The sequence below is a fragment of the Giraffa tippelskirchi genome, chromosome 1 (assembly GCF_054371585.1).
Source record: "Giraffa tippelskirchi isolate mGirTip1 chromosome 1, T2T-mGirTip1v1.2.pri, whole genome shotgun sequence".
NCBI classification, from domain to species: domain Eukaryota; kingdom Metazoa; phylum Chordata; class Mammalia; order Artiodactyla; family Giraffidae; genus Giraffa; species Giraffa tippelskirchi.
This window is the reverse complement of record NC_137275.1, coordinates 3,169,265-3,184,001: the sequence shown is the minus strand read 5'-3', so window position 1 is coordinate 3,184,001 and position 14,737 is coordinate 3,169,265. Positions and strand designations below refer to the sequence as shown.

The following is a 14,737-nucleotide window of genomic DNA, read 5'->3' as shown; positions in this document are numbered from 1 at the left end:
AGGCCCGGGGTGGGGTTGGGGGAGTTGGCACCCAGGGGAGGGAGAGGAGACAGGCTGGGGAGGAGGGGCCAGGACTAACGGTCTGGCCTTGCCCATTCTATGAAGGGGGGACCAGGGGGAATAGCTGAGGTCACTGGAACTGGGACATGAACCGGCCGGGTCAGAGATTCCCCGGGATGGTGCCCGCGGCCTGCACGCGAGGTGGCTCCTCCCCTGCAAGGCCCCTAACACCCCGGGTGGGGGCCGCTGCATATCCATCACCCGGTTTCCCAGACCAGGCAGGCCCAGCTTTTGGCCGCGGGTGGGTCCAGGCCCGGAAGGCCGGGCGCGGGAGTCGAGGGGGGCGGCGGTTGGGCCGGGGCGGGGCTGGCGGAGGGGCCGGGCCGCCCCCTTTCTGCGAGGGCGGCGGCCGGAGCCTTAAAACCCGGCGGGCCGGCCGCCCCGCAGACCGTCGGCCCAGCCGGCACTGGGCGCCTCTCCAGTCCCGCCGCCGCCGCGTTCCCCGCGCCCAGGGCATGTCCCTGCGGTCCCGGCGCCCGCCCGCCTGAGCCCGAGCCGCCGGCGCAGGTGGCCGCGTTCCCTCCGTCGGCGCCCGGAGCCGCGGTCTCGGTGCGCCCCCCTTCCCCGGGCCGGTCCCCCGCGCTGCCGCCCGCCGCCGGCCGGTCCGCCATGCAGGCGCGGGCGCTGCTCCTGGCCGCGCTGGCCGCCCTGGCGCTGGGTCGGGAGCCCCCGGCCGCGTCGTGCCTCGCGCGCTGCGACGTGTCGCGGTGCCCGAGCCCCCGCTGCCCCGGCGGCTACGTGCCAGATCTCTGCAACTGCTGCCTGGTGTGCGCCGCCAGCGAGGGCGAGCCGTGCGGCCGCCCCGTCGACTCGCCGTGCGGGGAGAGCCTGGAGTGCGTGCGCGGGCTGTGTCGCTGCCGCTGGGCGCATGCTGTGTGTGGCACCGATGGGCACACCTACGCCAACGTGTGCGCGCTGCAGGCGGCCAGCCGCCGCGCGCTGCAGCTCTCCGGGACGCCCGTGCGCCAGCTGCAGAAGGGCGCCTGCCCATCGGGTAAGCGCTCGGCCGGGCGGCAGCGCCAGCATCGCTGGCAGGGGGGAGGGGGATTGGGGGGGAGATGAAGAAGCGTCTCCTGGGAAACGGGGCTCAGAGCCAGGGCGGAGCGCTCCCCAGGGAACAAGTGACGATTTCTTTTAGAGATCATCTAACCAGGCTTCTGGTCTTCAGGTCGGGGAACCCAGAAGGGGAGAGGTAAAGTGCTGTCCCCAAGGTGGCAGAAGTAGCCCACCGTGAGACCCCGTGCGCTCTGACCACCCCAAGGGGCCTGGTCCACCCGCATTTCTCCAGCCTCTGGCTTCATTAAATAGGAACCACCTGGTGTCCCGTTTCCCCTGGGCCCCATATCCCTGCCCGCCTGGGTGTTGGATGCAAAGCGCTCTTTGCTGGCCTTCAATGTATGGATCTTCAAACGGCAGCAGTTGAGTGACGTGTAGTGTTTTCTTTTTTTGTGTACTGCATTTGAAATGTGTCTCTGGAAGGCCATTTAGGAATGGTGAGCCACCGTGTGGGGTCTCTGGACCGTGTGGGGGCTCCGTGGGGACAGGCCTTGGGTAAGAAATCTCTCAGTCCCATCAAAGCTTAGAGCACGCATGTGTGTGTGCTAAGTCACTTCAGTCGTGTCTTCGTGACTCCGTGGACTGTAACCCATCAGGCTCCTCTGTCCATGGGATTCTCCAGGCAAGAATACTGGAGTGGGTTGCCATGCCCTCCTCCAGGGGGTCTTCCCCACCCAGGGGTGGAACCCACATCTCTCGCCTTTTGCCTTGGCAGACCAGTTCTTTACCACTGAGCCACTGGAGAAGCCCAACCTCAGAATAGCCCCCCTAACCGGGGGTTGGCTCCAGGTGACTTCTTGCCACATAGGTTGAGCCTGTGAAAGAAAATGCTAGAAAACCCTGCAGTGCCCGAGCTCGTCTGGGGCACCTCTTGGGAAGGCAGGCTCCCACGTGGGTTCCTAGGTGCTGAGTTCACAGCACCCGAGAGGAAGCAGGCTCCGTGTAGCCGGGGCGACGCCAACCCCCAGGACGGGCTCCACCGTGGGGCACAGGGCCACCTGGGGGGCCGGGGAGCCTGGAAGGGCTGAAGGGCTAGCTCTCCTGGGAAGAGAAGGCAGTGTGAACCTCCTCATGGAGACCTTACCATGTGTGGTGAGCCAGGTCGGGAAGAACACGCAACCCAGGGCAGCTGGTGTGTAGGGGGATTTGTGTGTGCGTGCGTGCGTGTGCATGTGTGTGTGTATGTGCATACGAGCGTGTACATGTGTGTGCTCACATGTGCGTGTGTGCACACATGTGCGTGTGTGATACTCAAGGCTGGGCAGCTTGGCAGGGACAGGCCCACGCATGTCCCATAAACGTACTTTAGACGGCACCTTGTAGGCCAGGCTTCCCAAATCGGATCTGGGATCCTGAAAACAAGTGTCCCGGGGCCCAAAAGTTCTGGAAAGTAAACTCCAGCTCTGCAGTGGGGAGTCACACTCAGCTTGAGTCTATCAGAGCTCCTGAGAAAGCCTACAACAAGGTAAAAACAAAAATAAAAAAAACCCAAAATGATAAAAACCCAGGGTTTCCCAAGAGAACTTCAGCAGAGAGCTCCTTCCTGGGAGAATGCATGGGACTTCCCCCTGGCACACTGGGGTTCCAGGGAGCCTGGTTTGGTAAGCATTATGTGGGATTAGCCATGATTACATGGGAGAGCCTCTGAAGGGTTTTAAGAGAAGTGAGGGTGATGTGGTCAGGCTTGTGCTTGGATTGTGCCCAGAAGACTGGGGGCGTGGGGCTGCTCGATGTCACGGAGAGGGGGACGTTATCATTTACTGAGCGCCCACTGCGCCCTCTGCCTTGGGGCTCAGAGCCAGCAGGCCCATCTCAGGCCACGCTGGCGGGTCAGATGGGCAGAGGGCTCAGGGTGGGCCTGGCGCCTGCCCGCTGCAGCTCGGTGGTGACTGGGGGCACCCCCCACCCAGAGCCAACTCTGCCAAGCAGTGGACACTCATAGAGTCAGGCCCCAGGGCGCCAGGGGCTGGAGTGGGTGGGCGGTGGTCTAGACATTTTGAAGCCTTTATTTTCTTTAATAAATATTAAATGTTGTATTCTTTTTTACATGTTCATTTACTTGGCTGCGCCGGGTCTTAGTTAAGGCCCAGGGGATTTTTAGTGTTGGTTGGTGAACCCTTAGTTGTTGCAAGTGGGACCTAGTTCCTTGACCAGGGGTTGAACCCCGGGCCCCCTGCATTGGGAGCGCGGAGTCTTAGCCACTGGACCACCAGGGACGTCGTGAAACCCTTCTTCTTGGCTGATGGGGTCCTGGCTTGCGAAGCCCCTTCTCTGTGTGTCCTGCTGGCCATGGGCTGGTAACAAGGCCCCTGCAATGAGGCAGAGCCCGCTGTGTCCTGGAGAAGCTCGGCTGGTGGGGGAGACACGGGAGGCTGAGCAGAGAACAGCACCCTGGTGCCCACGGGCCGACGCAGAGGGCTCAGGGGCTAAGTGGAAGGCCACCGGCTGGCCGGCCCTGCCCCTCCTGCTAACGCGGTGCCGCCCACGAGGTCCCTGTCCGCAGTTTCCTCCTCTGTCAAGTGGGATGACTGCTCAGTCTTGGTGAATTGGTGCAGAGACGAATGAGCTCCAGCACGCAGACACGTGCCCCTAGTGAGCGGTCGACCAGCGGTCCGTGGATTTTGTGTGTGATGATCACACTTCTGACGCCTCCCACCACCCCTTCCATCACCTGGTGAGGCCGGGAAGGCTCCCCAGAGGCGGAGCTCCGGTGCTGAGCGGCAGGAGGTGAACCGGGCTCTCTGGACGGATGGATGGGGAGGACGCAGGGAGCCGGGAGCCGGGCAGAGGCAGAGGGACCGGCCGCACCGGGCGGGCGCGCAGAACACAAGCCCTGCCTTCAGAGCCCCCGGGGGCGGGGGGCACCCAGAGGGGCTGAGGCCACTGGAGGGCGGGGCGGGGCGGCCTCGGTGGGCGGGGCGGCCTCGGTGGGCGGGGCAGCCTCGGTGGGCGGGGCCAGGTGGGCCCAGCCTCCCACGGGCACCTTGTACAGCAGGGTCCATGCGCGCAGCCCGCCCTTGCTCCCAGCGCCTGGGGAAAAGGGACCTCAGACACCCGCCTCCCGCGAAGCGACAGGGGCAGAGTCCAGCCCCTGTGGGACTGGAGCCGGTCCCGGGCTCCAACCGGCACCGTCTCACTTGGCAAATCTGTTCCTTACTCATGCACCCCAGATGTGTTCACCGAGGCAGGGAAGGGCCAATTGATGGGGCTGAGGTCACTCGGCTGGGAAATGACCGAGGCAGGCCTGGCCCGGGTTCGGCTGCAGCTCTTCTGCAGGCAGGCCCCCAAGGTCTGGGGTCAGGGTCAGGCCTGGGTCTCCGGCGCCAACAGGCTCAACCTCTAACGAGCATCCCTGGCGGCGTTACCCGACCCCCCGGCCTCCCTGATGCCTGGTCAGAGATCACCAGGTGATGTACACGTGTAGTGGCAGGTAAGGGGCTACTGTCTCCAGTATGTCCCCCCTGGACGTGAGTCCTGCCAGCTCCACCCTCACTTGCCTTTGGATGCACCCAGAGTCCTGTCTCCAGCCTCCTCCCTCCCTGAGCCGGAGTCCTGTGTCTCAGCTGGCCCTTACCCTCAAGACAGGACCACCCCTGGGGAGTTTAGGTCGGAAGGCTTCGTCACCCTTTGACCCCTTACTTCCCCTCATTCCTGACTCCCTGTCTGCAGGAGGGTCCTCAGCTCGACCTTGAGATGTTCTCCTCAGGGTCCCTCCAGCCATGCTGGCCTCCGCGGACCTTTTCCGCCTCCCTCACCCTCCCTTTGGTCACTTCTTCACACGGCAGCCAGGATGACTGTGATAAATCCATGCTGCCCATCATGGGCGGGACCCCTGCAGCAGTTCCCCAATGCTTACCCTGAGCCCCAAACCCCTGTGCCGCCTGGCCCTGCCCACCCCTCCAACACCGTCTCCTTCCCTGCTCCAGCCACACTGGTCTCCTTTCCACCTCAGGGTCTTTGCACATGCGGTGTCGGCTGCACCAAATTCCCACCCCCTCACCTTCGTGGGACTGAGTCCTCAACTTGTCTTAGCCTGGATGAGCTGCCCTCCCTGACTGCCTGGGTAGTCCCTTGCATCAGCCTCATGGGCACACCTTGGGGACGCCTCTGAACCACCTCTCATTTCTTCTCTGACTCAATGCCTTATTTTCATCTTCACCAGGCTCTGAGCCTCACGGGGCAGACGTCTGGTCTGTTTGTTCTCTGCGGGCCTGGTACAGCAGCTGGGCTCAGTTGGTGCCGTTGGAATGAAAGGCCGGCCCACATGGTGGGTGTCCCTCCTTGCATACCCCCAGTGACGGTGGGCTCACTATCTACCCAGAGAGCTTTCACGCCTTCCCATGTCTGTGCTAAGCAGACGCTAAGTGTTGGGGATGAATATCCATCAAGGGGAGAGTAAAGCCCAGAGAGCTGAGTCTGCGTGGAGCAGAGGTGTCCCTTTTCACAGCCTCTGCCCACAGCTGCAGACCAGGAGGCCTGTGAGCCTGCAATTAAGTCAGAATTTCGAGCCCCGGGGCAGTTCATTCGTCCTCAGTCACTTTGGTCATCGTCCAACTCTGTCCCTGGGATTTTCCCAGCAAGAATCCTGGAGGGCAATTCACAACGTGGCATTTAATCGTTGGCTTTTATTGTTCGGCCCCAGAGCAGGTGCTAGTGGAGACTCTGGGCTCTGTTCATTTAAGAGCTTTGTTCGCTTTCAGTGTTTAATCCTCTTAGCAGCTTCCCGGGCCTTGCACTCAGGATTCATCAGGGTCCCCACCTCTCCCCTATCCTGCCCATACCAGGGGCTGAGCTGCAGCCTCTGGTGGCTCCTGAGGATCCGTGAGGAGCCAGGGGTCCGGCCAAGAGGAGCTGAGGGTCCGGGCTGATGTGCCAACATCCTTTCCTGGTCAATACTTGGCCTAGATGGCACCCTCACCCACCGTGCTCCCTAAAGCTGGTCTGGAGGTGCGCTGGGATCCCACAGCACCCCATCCAGTGCTGTCTTCCCCAGGCCTGTCCCCTTCCCATGCACCTCCACACGGGACCCCCATTTGCTTTTGGGGACCAAGAAGGACTTCCCATGCAGCCTGCCAGCTCAGTACATCCTGGACTCTGCTTCCTGTCCACCGCCACCACCATCACCAGCTGAGTCCCTGTGAAATCGCTGATCATCTGTGTCATGAGGGACAGAAGACAAATGGATGGAACTCAGGGGGAGGGTTCTCTGGGATGGGGAGGGGGAGCGATCAGGGAGGGCTTCCTGGAGGAGGCAGCATCTAAACAGCCACAGAGATGGCCGATGCAAACAGCCTGTGCAGAGGAAGATAGCAGGAGATGCTGAGCATGGGCTGGAGGAGCCGTGAGGGTGACCCATCTTCAGGAAATGAGAGACCCCTGAAGTTTATGGGTAACAGGTGTGCAGAGCAGGGTACAGGGGCCCAGATCATGGCAGTCTGGTGCCTGAGTGGGCCTGAGCTTGGCTGACAGCAGAGGGGACAGGCTCCAGAGGCTCTGGGAGCTCATGACTGAGGGGGGCAGGGGGCAGGGCGGGTGGGTGGCCGGGCCTTTCCTGAAAGAGCAGGTTTGGAGAGCTCTGATTAGGTTCTGGTGTGGGTTCTGGCATGGAGGGTGTCCAGTGGGGGACGGGCTTCCACGGCAAGAGCCTGATGGCGAGCGGCCCCGTCCCTGCGTTGGTGCCGTGTCGCTGTTGTTTGTATTACTGAGGGGGAGCGGATGAGGTTCGGGGCAGGGCTGCAGGCTCATTGCCCCTCCAGACTGTGGGGGCCCTCCATGACCTGTGGGGCTCATGGAGCCCCACCCCCACCCCGTCCAAATCCAGGTCTCAGCTGGTCTTCAAGTCCACATCCAAGGGGACCCGACGGGGACCACCCAGCCACTATGGGGATGCACTGCCCCGAGTCCGTCACACCGCGAGCGTTGTGCTGGGGGCGCCAGAGCCCAGGTGTGCCTGGCCCAACCCACTGACGGCGTCCACCTGGCCCAACACGCGCCCCCTTGGCTGCGGAAAGCAGAGAGTCACGTGGCCTCTGAGGAGGCACGGGCTTCGTGCGAACCGTGTGTAGAGCGGTGGGCTGCTGGCTGAGTCCCGGCGGAGGGACTGAAAGCCACCTCCTCCTCCCGGGCTGCTCTGATGGAGAGAAGCCAGCAGGCTTTACCAGGGTCAGGGGTGAGACCTTGTGCAGCAGGCTAAACTCCCATCGTGTCTGGGTGTGCGTGTCATGGCCTTTATAGGAAAAGACCCAGCAAGGTACAGTAGCCTGCCGGAGGTCACTGGGTGGGAAGGGACAGCTCTGCCCCGAGCCCGGTCCCTCTGACGGCCCTTGGACACCAGGCAGCCTCCAGCACCTTGAGGAAGTGGCCTCCCAGCTTAGTTTTGATAAAGGTGTTGAATAGTTGGAAAAAGAATGAAAGCACAGACATGGCCAGGACATGTGGGTCTGTGCCTCCCAAACCGAAGGCCAGGTCTTCTGCAGCGGGGAGCAGGGGCCCCGGAGTTGTGCAGTGCACAACCTGCCAAACTGTATGCCTTAGCCCTCTAGCAGAGCCAAGACTGAGACCCAGTTCTGCTCCAGCTCCACCACTTCCCATGGTGAGGCCCTGCAAGTCTAGGCTCTCCACACCTCAGTTTCCCCATCTGTGAAGGGGGGACAACAGACCCTCTCCCTGGATCCTTGACAGTCAATGAAACAATTTACCCCAGTGTAAGGGTTAACAGGTGTTAGTGGGACCAGACCGAAACGTTGCCAAGTGGACTTTCCTGACGTGAATGGAGTTTATGAGAGGGAGGCAGGGCCTTTGAGGATGGGACGGAGCCAGAAGGCAGCGTTGGCAGAAAGGCTGCCACGTGCCAGGCCTTGCCCGCGGGGCTTCCACTGGCCTCACTTAGCCCCCACGTCACAGCTGAGGACCCTGAGCCCAGAGGAGTCAACTGATGGGCCAGTAGGGCAGGGAGGGCTTCCTGTAAGAGGAAGACTAGTGGGTTGACCCCACCTTAGCTTGCGGGCGGCCTGGAGTCCTCCCTGGCCTGTGGGGCCCCTTCAATAAAGTGCAAACAGGCTGGTGGCAGAGCCCTCTGCTCCTTGGCATTGGCTGCAGCCGCAGTGGGATTCACAGCCAGAGGAGCCGGGCTGGCCCCAAGCTGAGGACCAGCCATGCCAGGCTCTCCTGGCAGCGGGACAGCCTGTCACCCTGGACAAGGACCAGCAAGGAGAGACATGTCAGGGGTTGGGGGGCCTGGCTGCCAGCCTTGAGGGGTGCCCTGACCTCTCTGAGCCTTTTTCCTCGCCTGTACAATCATGATGATCCCTGCCCTGCAGAACGGCTGTGAAAATTCCCCGAAGCCTAAGTGCCCGGAGCCTGGGTTGGCATGGACCGTGGAGCAGAGGTCTGGCTGCAGCCCTCAGCCCTGTGTTCCAGGGACAGGAGCCTGGGGGTCGGTCTCAGACAGTAGGGGTCCCCCCCCACCCCACCCCAGGAGCCGCAGTGGGATCTGAAGTCACCGTCTTTGGCTGCGGGGAGACAGTTCACTCCGGGACAGGCATGTTTTCAAGAAAAAGAAAAACACGGGCAGGGAGCCATCCTGGGAACTAATTAGATCCGGAAGGCGGCCCCTGGGGCTGCAAAGCGGCCCCTTGTGGGTGGTGGGTGGGGCCTGGGGGTGTGGGCGAGAGGCCGCGGAGGGGCCCTGGGACCGTGCGCCTGCTCACAGGGCCCCCGTGCCCCGTGGCTCTCTGCTCACCACCGTGGGTCAGGGGCCCCCAGGCCACGGGGACATTCTCGAAGGACCGGTCTGGGAGGGGGTCACACAGGGCCTTGGGCCCCAGATGACAGAGCTTGGTCCCTGAGCCCACTGAGTCAGGCAGGGCGGGCTCCCCAGGGCAGTGTGTTGGCCTGGGCCTGGGGGGCTGTAGGAGAAGGACTGACTACAAAGTGGGGGGCACTGCAGAGCATGCGTGCCTGGGGAACCACAGCTGAGGGCACCGGGAGGCGGGCGCAGCACTAGTGAGGCCACAGGACTAAACGGGACCCGGACACCCAGGTCCCTGAGCCCTGGTGAGAGGCTGCCATCTGGCCTGCAGGCTGTAGTCAGCATTGTGGACAAATGGGCCCAGCCTGGGACCTTGTGGGCACCTGCTGATGACCCCTCCATCCTCAGCTCTTAGCTGACCGCTGGGTGATGGCAGGGGAAGTGGGTGGGGAGTCTTCTGATTGCAAGAGGCAATAGAAGAATGGGCAGTGACCTCTGAGTTAGAGGAAAAAAACTGAGCCTCAGTCTTGGCTCTGCCTGTTGTGTGCTGGACGGGTAAGGTGTACAGTTGGGCAGGTTGCGCACTGCACAATTCCAAGGGCAGCCATCACGCTGTGATCTCTGTTAATAATGGTCCCAGAGTTGTGTAGTACACAACGTGTGCGGCAATACGAGTGGCCCTGGGTGGGGTGTCTGGGCCAGTCCCTCTGCTGTCCAGGGCCGGGACTTCCCCATCCATTCCCCTGACCGTCGTGAGTATCCAGAGTCAGCACACAGTAGGTCCTCTTTCAGGGTCCGTCACTGTCAGCCCTCCCGGAAGCGCTGCCACACAGAAATGCAGGAGGTGGGCCCCGGGCACACTTGGCTCTTCTCCCGTCCCTGGGAGGCGCCGCTGGACACCTGGCCTTGACGGCTTTGCTCTGTAGTCAGGTTCTTCCTGACGAGGACTTCCAAGGCCTGCGGACCACAGCTTATTTTTGAAAACACACACACACAAAAAAATGCTAACAGCTGAATCTGGTCAAGACTGACTGTTGACTTCAGAACTTTGGCTCCAGGACAGGGTGAGGCCGGGATGGGGGTTGTCAAAACCCCCCGAATAAACAGAGTCTGCCTCCCAGCCGTGGGGCCCGAGGCTTTCACGTGGAATGCAGTGGTGGGAACCGCGTCTTTCGTCTTTCGTATCCCTCTGATTCATGGGATGATTCATCAGTGTGTGGGGAGGCGGCCCAGGAAGCCCGCCCTGCCCTGCCTCCCACCCCATCCCCACCACCCACCTTGCCCGCTTAAAGGGACAGGGCCTGGTGTCGGCGGGTTGGGGGGTGGCTATGAACCAGCCGGCTGACCCAGGAGCTCTGCAGGGGAGCCCCAGGGTCAGGGAGGGCAGAGGCTCCGGAGGCACCAGGCCTGTGTCCACCCTCAACCGTCTTTACCTCCGGCCTGTTTCCTGGCATGTGGCTCCCATGGCGAGACCTGCTTAGCAGGCTGAACAACCTTGGTGGTGATGTCTGCAGACCTACTGTGTGCTGCTAAGTCAGATGGGGTCTGGCAGAGCATCCCTGCCCTCCTTCTCACCCTCCCCCTCTCAGGGGCCGCCTTAGGGGTCGCCTCTGCTGGTGACAGCTGGGCTGTGGGGCATCCTGATATGGCTGTTGTGTCCTAAAGGAGCTGGTGTGCGGGTGGGAGATGAGCCCTGCCCAGCTGCTCCCTAGGGTTCCTGCAGCCACCAGGGCCCTGCCGCCTGCCCACGGGGGCGCTGGAAACACAGTCCAGCCTCTCACTCTCACACACCCCAGCCCAGGTCACAGCACCCCCTACACACACACACACCAGCCCCGACCAGGCCTCCCTCTCTCCCGTCTCTGTTTTATCTGAGTCTGACTTGCCTGGGGGAGAACCTTCAGAAAATCCACAAACCAAAACAGTCACCCTTCACTCTACCTCTGCCCCGAACGGCCACCATGAAATCTTCTGGTGTGTTTTCCCGCCAGCCTGTGACCTGTGAGTGTTTTACAGAGGGTTTTTGTCTTCAAATCGTCACATGAAATCGAGTGTCGCCAATTTTAACTCATCTCTGGATAGGCTGCATTGGAAAGAACAGCACCTGGGGGGCAGTCCCCATGCTCTGGATCTGCGGGCGGCCGGGTCAGCGCCTCGGCAGCTTGGGCAGCTCGGGGCGCGCTCGGACGGCCAATGGGATCTGGGCAGGGTCAGCCAGTGGGGAGCAGACATGCCTAAAGCTCTGGAGTCCCTGAGGTCAGGGATGCAGTCAGAGTCCCAGAGGTCGGGGATGAAGTCCCTGAGATTGGGGATGGGGTCCCTGAGATTGGCGATGGAGTCCCTGAGGTCAGGGATGAAGTCCCTGAGTTTGGGAACGGGGTCCCTGAGGTCGGGAATGGGGTTCTTGAGGTCAGGGATGGAGTAAGAGTCCCTGAGGTCGGGAACAGGGTCCCTGAGTTCGGGGATGGAGTCCCTGAGGTCGGGGACGGGGTCCCTGAGGTCAGGGATGGAGTCAGAGTCCCTGAGGTCGGGGATGAAGTCCCTGAGGTCAGGGACACGGCCTCTGAAGTCAGCAACGGGGTTCCTGAGGTCAGGGATGGAGTCAGAGTCCCTGAGATCGGGGATGGAGTCCCTGAAGTCGGGGACGGGGTCCCTGAGGTAGGGGATGGAGCCCCTGAGGTCGGGAACGGGGTCACGTGGTAGCATGGCCTCTTCTGATCCGACGCTTTCACCCCTTCCTCTGTCATGTTCACACTGGGCCCAGTTTGCAGTCGGCCGGATCCACCGGTAGCTGCCCTGTGCTGTGTCTTTGCATCTCTGTTCCCCCCCACACACTCAGTGTGCCCTTCCAGGCACTGGGCCGCACAGCACACCCTGGGCCTGCCTCTGTCCCATCGCTGGTCACACAGTGCTGGGACTGGCCGGCCACTGGCCTGTTCCCAGCGCGGGGTGTGCACCCAGAAGGTGCTCGGCATCCCTATGAGAGTGAGCGGGGCGGGGCAGACCTTATGCTGGGAGCCCCAAGGAGGCTCTGGGAGAAACCTGCCGGGGGGCTGCCTGGAGGAGGTGGGGTTTGAGCTGCACCTGGGACAGGCTGGAACATCATGGTAGGGAGGACGCGGGAGAGGTCCGGGTGGGAGGAGGCACAGAGAGGGTGGTGATGGGACAGGGGGTAAGTAGCCCCACCGGGAGGGGTGATACCTGGCTTTGCCCATGTGGGCTTGCCTGCCCCAGTGCAGAGCGGTGGTAGGCATGAGCCTAGGCTAAAGAATAATCAGGCCTAGTGCCAAGCCTTCCCCTGCCTGGGTCCTCCGGGAACCTTGGTGACACGGAGATTGCCTACAGAACCTGCAATGGCCCCTCTGCCTTGAAGACAGACACGAATGCAGGTTCCCAGCGCCCTTGGATGAGCCAGCAGAGCTAGGCTCAACCCCCACGGGCTGGCCAGGAGCTTCTCCTCCAGAATTTTGGGGACCGTTAGCAATCTACACGGAAATAAACGTGCTGGGCACCTGCGTGTGCTGGGAGCCGCAGAGCCCTGGCCTGGGGTGGGCCCCGTCCGTGACCATGACTTCTGAACCTGAGATGCCACCCCTCCACTGGGCTCTGCCTCTGCAGGTGGTCCCTGGTGGCCTGCAGTTTGATCGTCAAGGAGCCCAGAGATGGCCGGCAGTGGGCCACATCTCCCAGCTAGGCTCTGGCCACCCTGGACAGGCGGCCTTTGATTCAGGCTGACCGCGGGAGGCTGGGCCCTGCACGGCCAGTGACCATGGGCTGATTGAGAGGCAGACATCACAGGATCGGTGGGGTGGGCCCTCCTCGCCTCCCCTGACCACAGAGCCCAAGGAAAGCTCTCCTCTGGGCCCCGAGTCCCAGTCAGGCTTTAAGGCACAGTCAGAGCCTTGAGTTGGGGGGAGGGGGGAGGGAAGGCCCCGGGGGGAGGGGGGAGGGGAGGCCCCTAAGGACAGAGAGAGCTGTGGCCCCTTCCAGAGCCTGGCTCTCCTCCAACTGAGTTTCCATTTTTCCACCTTCGGGAACCGATGGCCCCAGCCCTGGCCGCCCCCTGGACACCGGGGAGATGAGTCCGGCCTCACTTGTCCACAGAGGCTTCTAAGGCCCCGACCGTGGGTCTGCGCTCCTTCGCATCCCTTTGGACAGTCAGGAAAACCAGAGTTTCTCTAGATCTTGGTGCCTGGTCACTTCCCAGAGACCCTGAGCTGCGGAGCTGGGCTTTATGGCCCGAGCCCTCTTTGCTCAGCACCTTCAGGGAGCCTTAAGGTTTGCAAGTCACGGCCTGTTCCCACAGCTCTCTGGGGCGGGCACGGGTGGAGAGGCCCAGAGACTGAAAGCAATTTGCCTAAAGCCACACAGCTGGAGCCCAGCCCGGTGCTCCTTTTGGGCCCTGGGAGCCGCTTACAAGCAGTGTTGAGCAGCGTGAGCTCCAGATAACCCTGCTGTCTAGTGGGGACCTGGAGACCCCAGCACATACGCCCACAGGGAGACCAAAGGGGCTGTGGACCTGGTGCCACCCACACGCCTCAGGCCTGTGGTCCTGGCAGGCGGCTGCTGACGGCAGCAGAAATCTGAGCCGGTGAAGGCTCCGGGGAAGGTCGCGAGCTGCCTGGCAAGCCATCCTGGGCCGGGCCAAGCTCGACACACACAGAGGGGCCCTGGCAACTCAGACAGCGGCACCCTGACAGGGCCCAAGAGGGGGCCACACCCCCGGCCGGGGAGGGCCCACCCAGGGGGCTTCGGCTGTGACCTTGTCCAGCCACTGCACGGGCCCAGGGCCTGGAGGGGCAGGCCAGAGCTGCAAGCTGGGGTGGGGGACAGTTTCCTCATGCCAGTACACTGCTGCCTAGGAGACAAAGCGCAAGGGCCCTTGGCAGCCGGCCCGGATAGATCCAGCCTGAGCTTCGTGTGAGTGCTGTGTGGCCCAGGATAAGTGTCCTGCCCTCTCTCAGCCTCCCGGTCGGCCTGGCGATATGAGGTGGGGAAGCCCAGCGCCTGCCCCCCTGGGGACGGGCGAGCCCGGGCCCTGGAGGCCTGGGCCTCACTGACGCCCCTGGTTCTTCCTGCCAGCGCAGGTCTCCACCAGCTGACCAGCCCACGGTACAAGTTCAACTTCATCGCCGACGTGGTGGAGAAGATCGCGCCGGCTGTGGTCCACATAGAGCTCTTCTTGAGGTGAGTGGAGCCCCTCCTGGTGCCCCCACCATCTGCTGGGCCCAGACGAGACTCGATCCCAGCACTGGGGGGAGGAGGGCAGTGGAGACCTGAGTGGCTGTGGAGCGCGGCGGACCTTGCTCAGACCTGCTGCCTGCAGTCGCCCTGGGGAGGATGCCCCTCCCCGGCCCTGACCTCGTGGCCTAAGGAGACAGAAACCAGCTCCCACGTGACCCGGCTGTAGTCACTGCTGCGGGGTCACAGGGGCTGTCCGAGCTGATACCGCCCTGCAAACCCCCAGCTCCCGTGGAATCCTGGGGTCTCCTCCCAAATTGACTTCGACACTGCAGCTCTGTCTTAACCTCACGGCCGCTGTGTGTGGAGGGGCCAGCAGGGGCCCAGATGGGACACACAGGGTCAGACCCCGCCTTCCATCCTGTTGGGGTCAGAGGGAGCCAGCTCCTAGCGTGCCATGCTGCCCGAGGGGACCGTCACCAAGACCTCGGCCACAACTCCAGGGCCTTGTTTGACTGGACTTCACAGCGCTTTCCCAGAGCAGTGGGGGCGGCCAGGGTCATCAAGCCCCCCCAAGGCACAGGGAATGAGGCAGCCCACCCCCCCCAACCCCAGGCAGGGGTCCAGGAGTGGGCAGAATCGCTCCCACCCCGACTCCTGGCCCCAGCACAGGACTTGGCCCCTGCCCAC

At 62.7% G+C, this 14,737-nt stretch overlaps 1 protein-coding gene across 4 annotated transcripts in view; it reads left to right on the top strand.

Moving 5' to 3' along the window:
• Nucleotides 1–402: 402 nt before the first annotated feature.
• The window catches only part of HTRA3 (HtrA serine peptidase 3), a 30,040-nt gene continuing 15,705 nt past the window's right edge, over nucleotides 403–14,737 (top strand). For 3 of the 4 annotated variants that reach the window (XR_014078678.1, XM_081576106.1, XM_081576066.1), the window contains exons 1-2: nucleotides 452–1,054; nucleotides 13,954–14,053. Coding sequence is in view for 3 of the 4 variants with exons in the window: in XM_081576106.1 (XP_081432232.1) it covers nucleotides 670–1,054; nucleotides 13,954–14,053 (485 nt within the window). In the remaining variant the exon portion in view is untranslated. Of the gene's footprint in view, nucleotides 1,055–13,953; nucleotides 14,054–14,737 lie in introns of all 4 variants that reach the window. The other variant, XM_081575996.1, reaches the window with a different exon arrangement.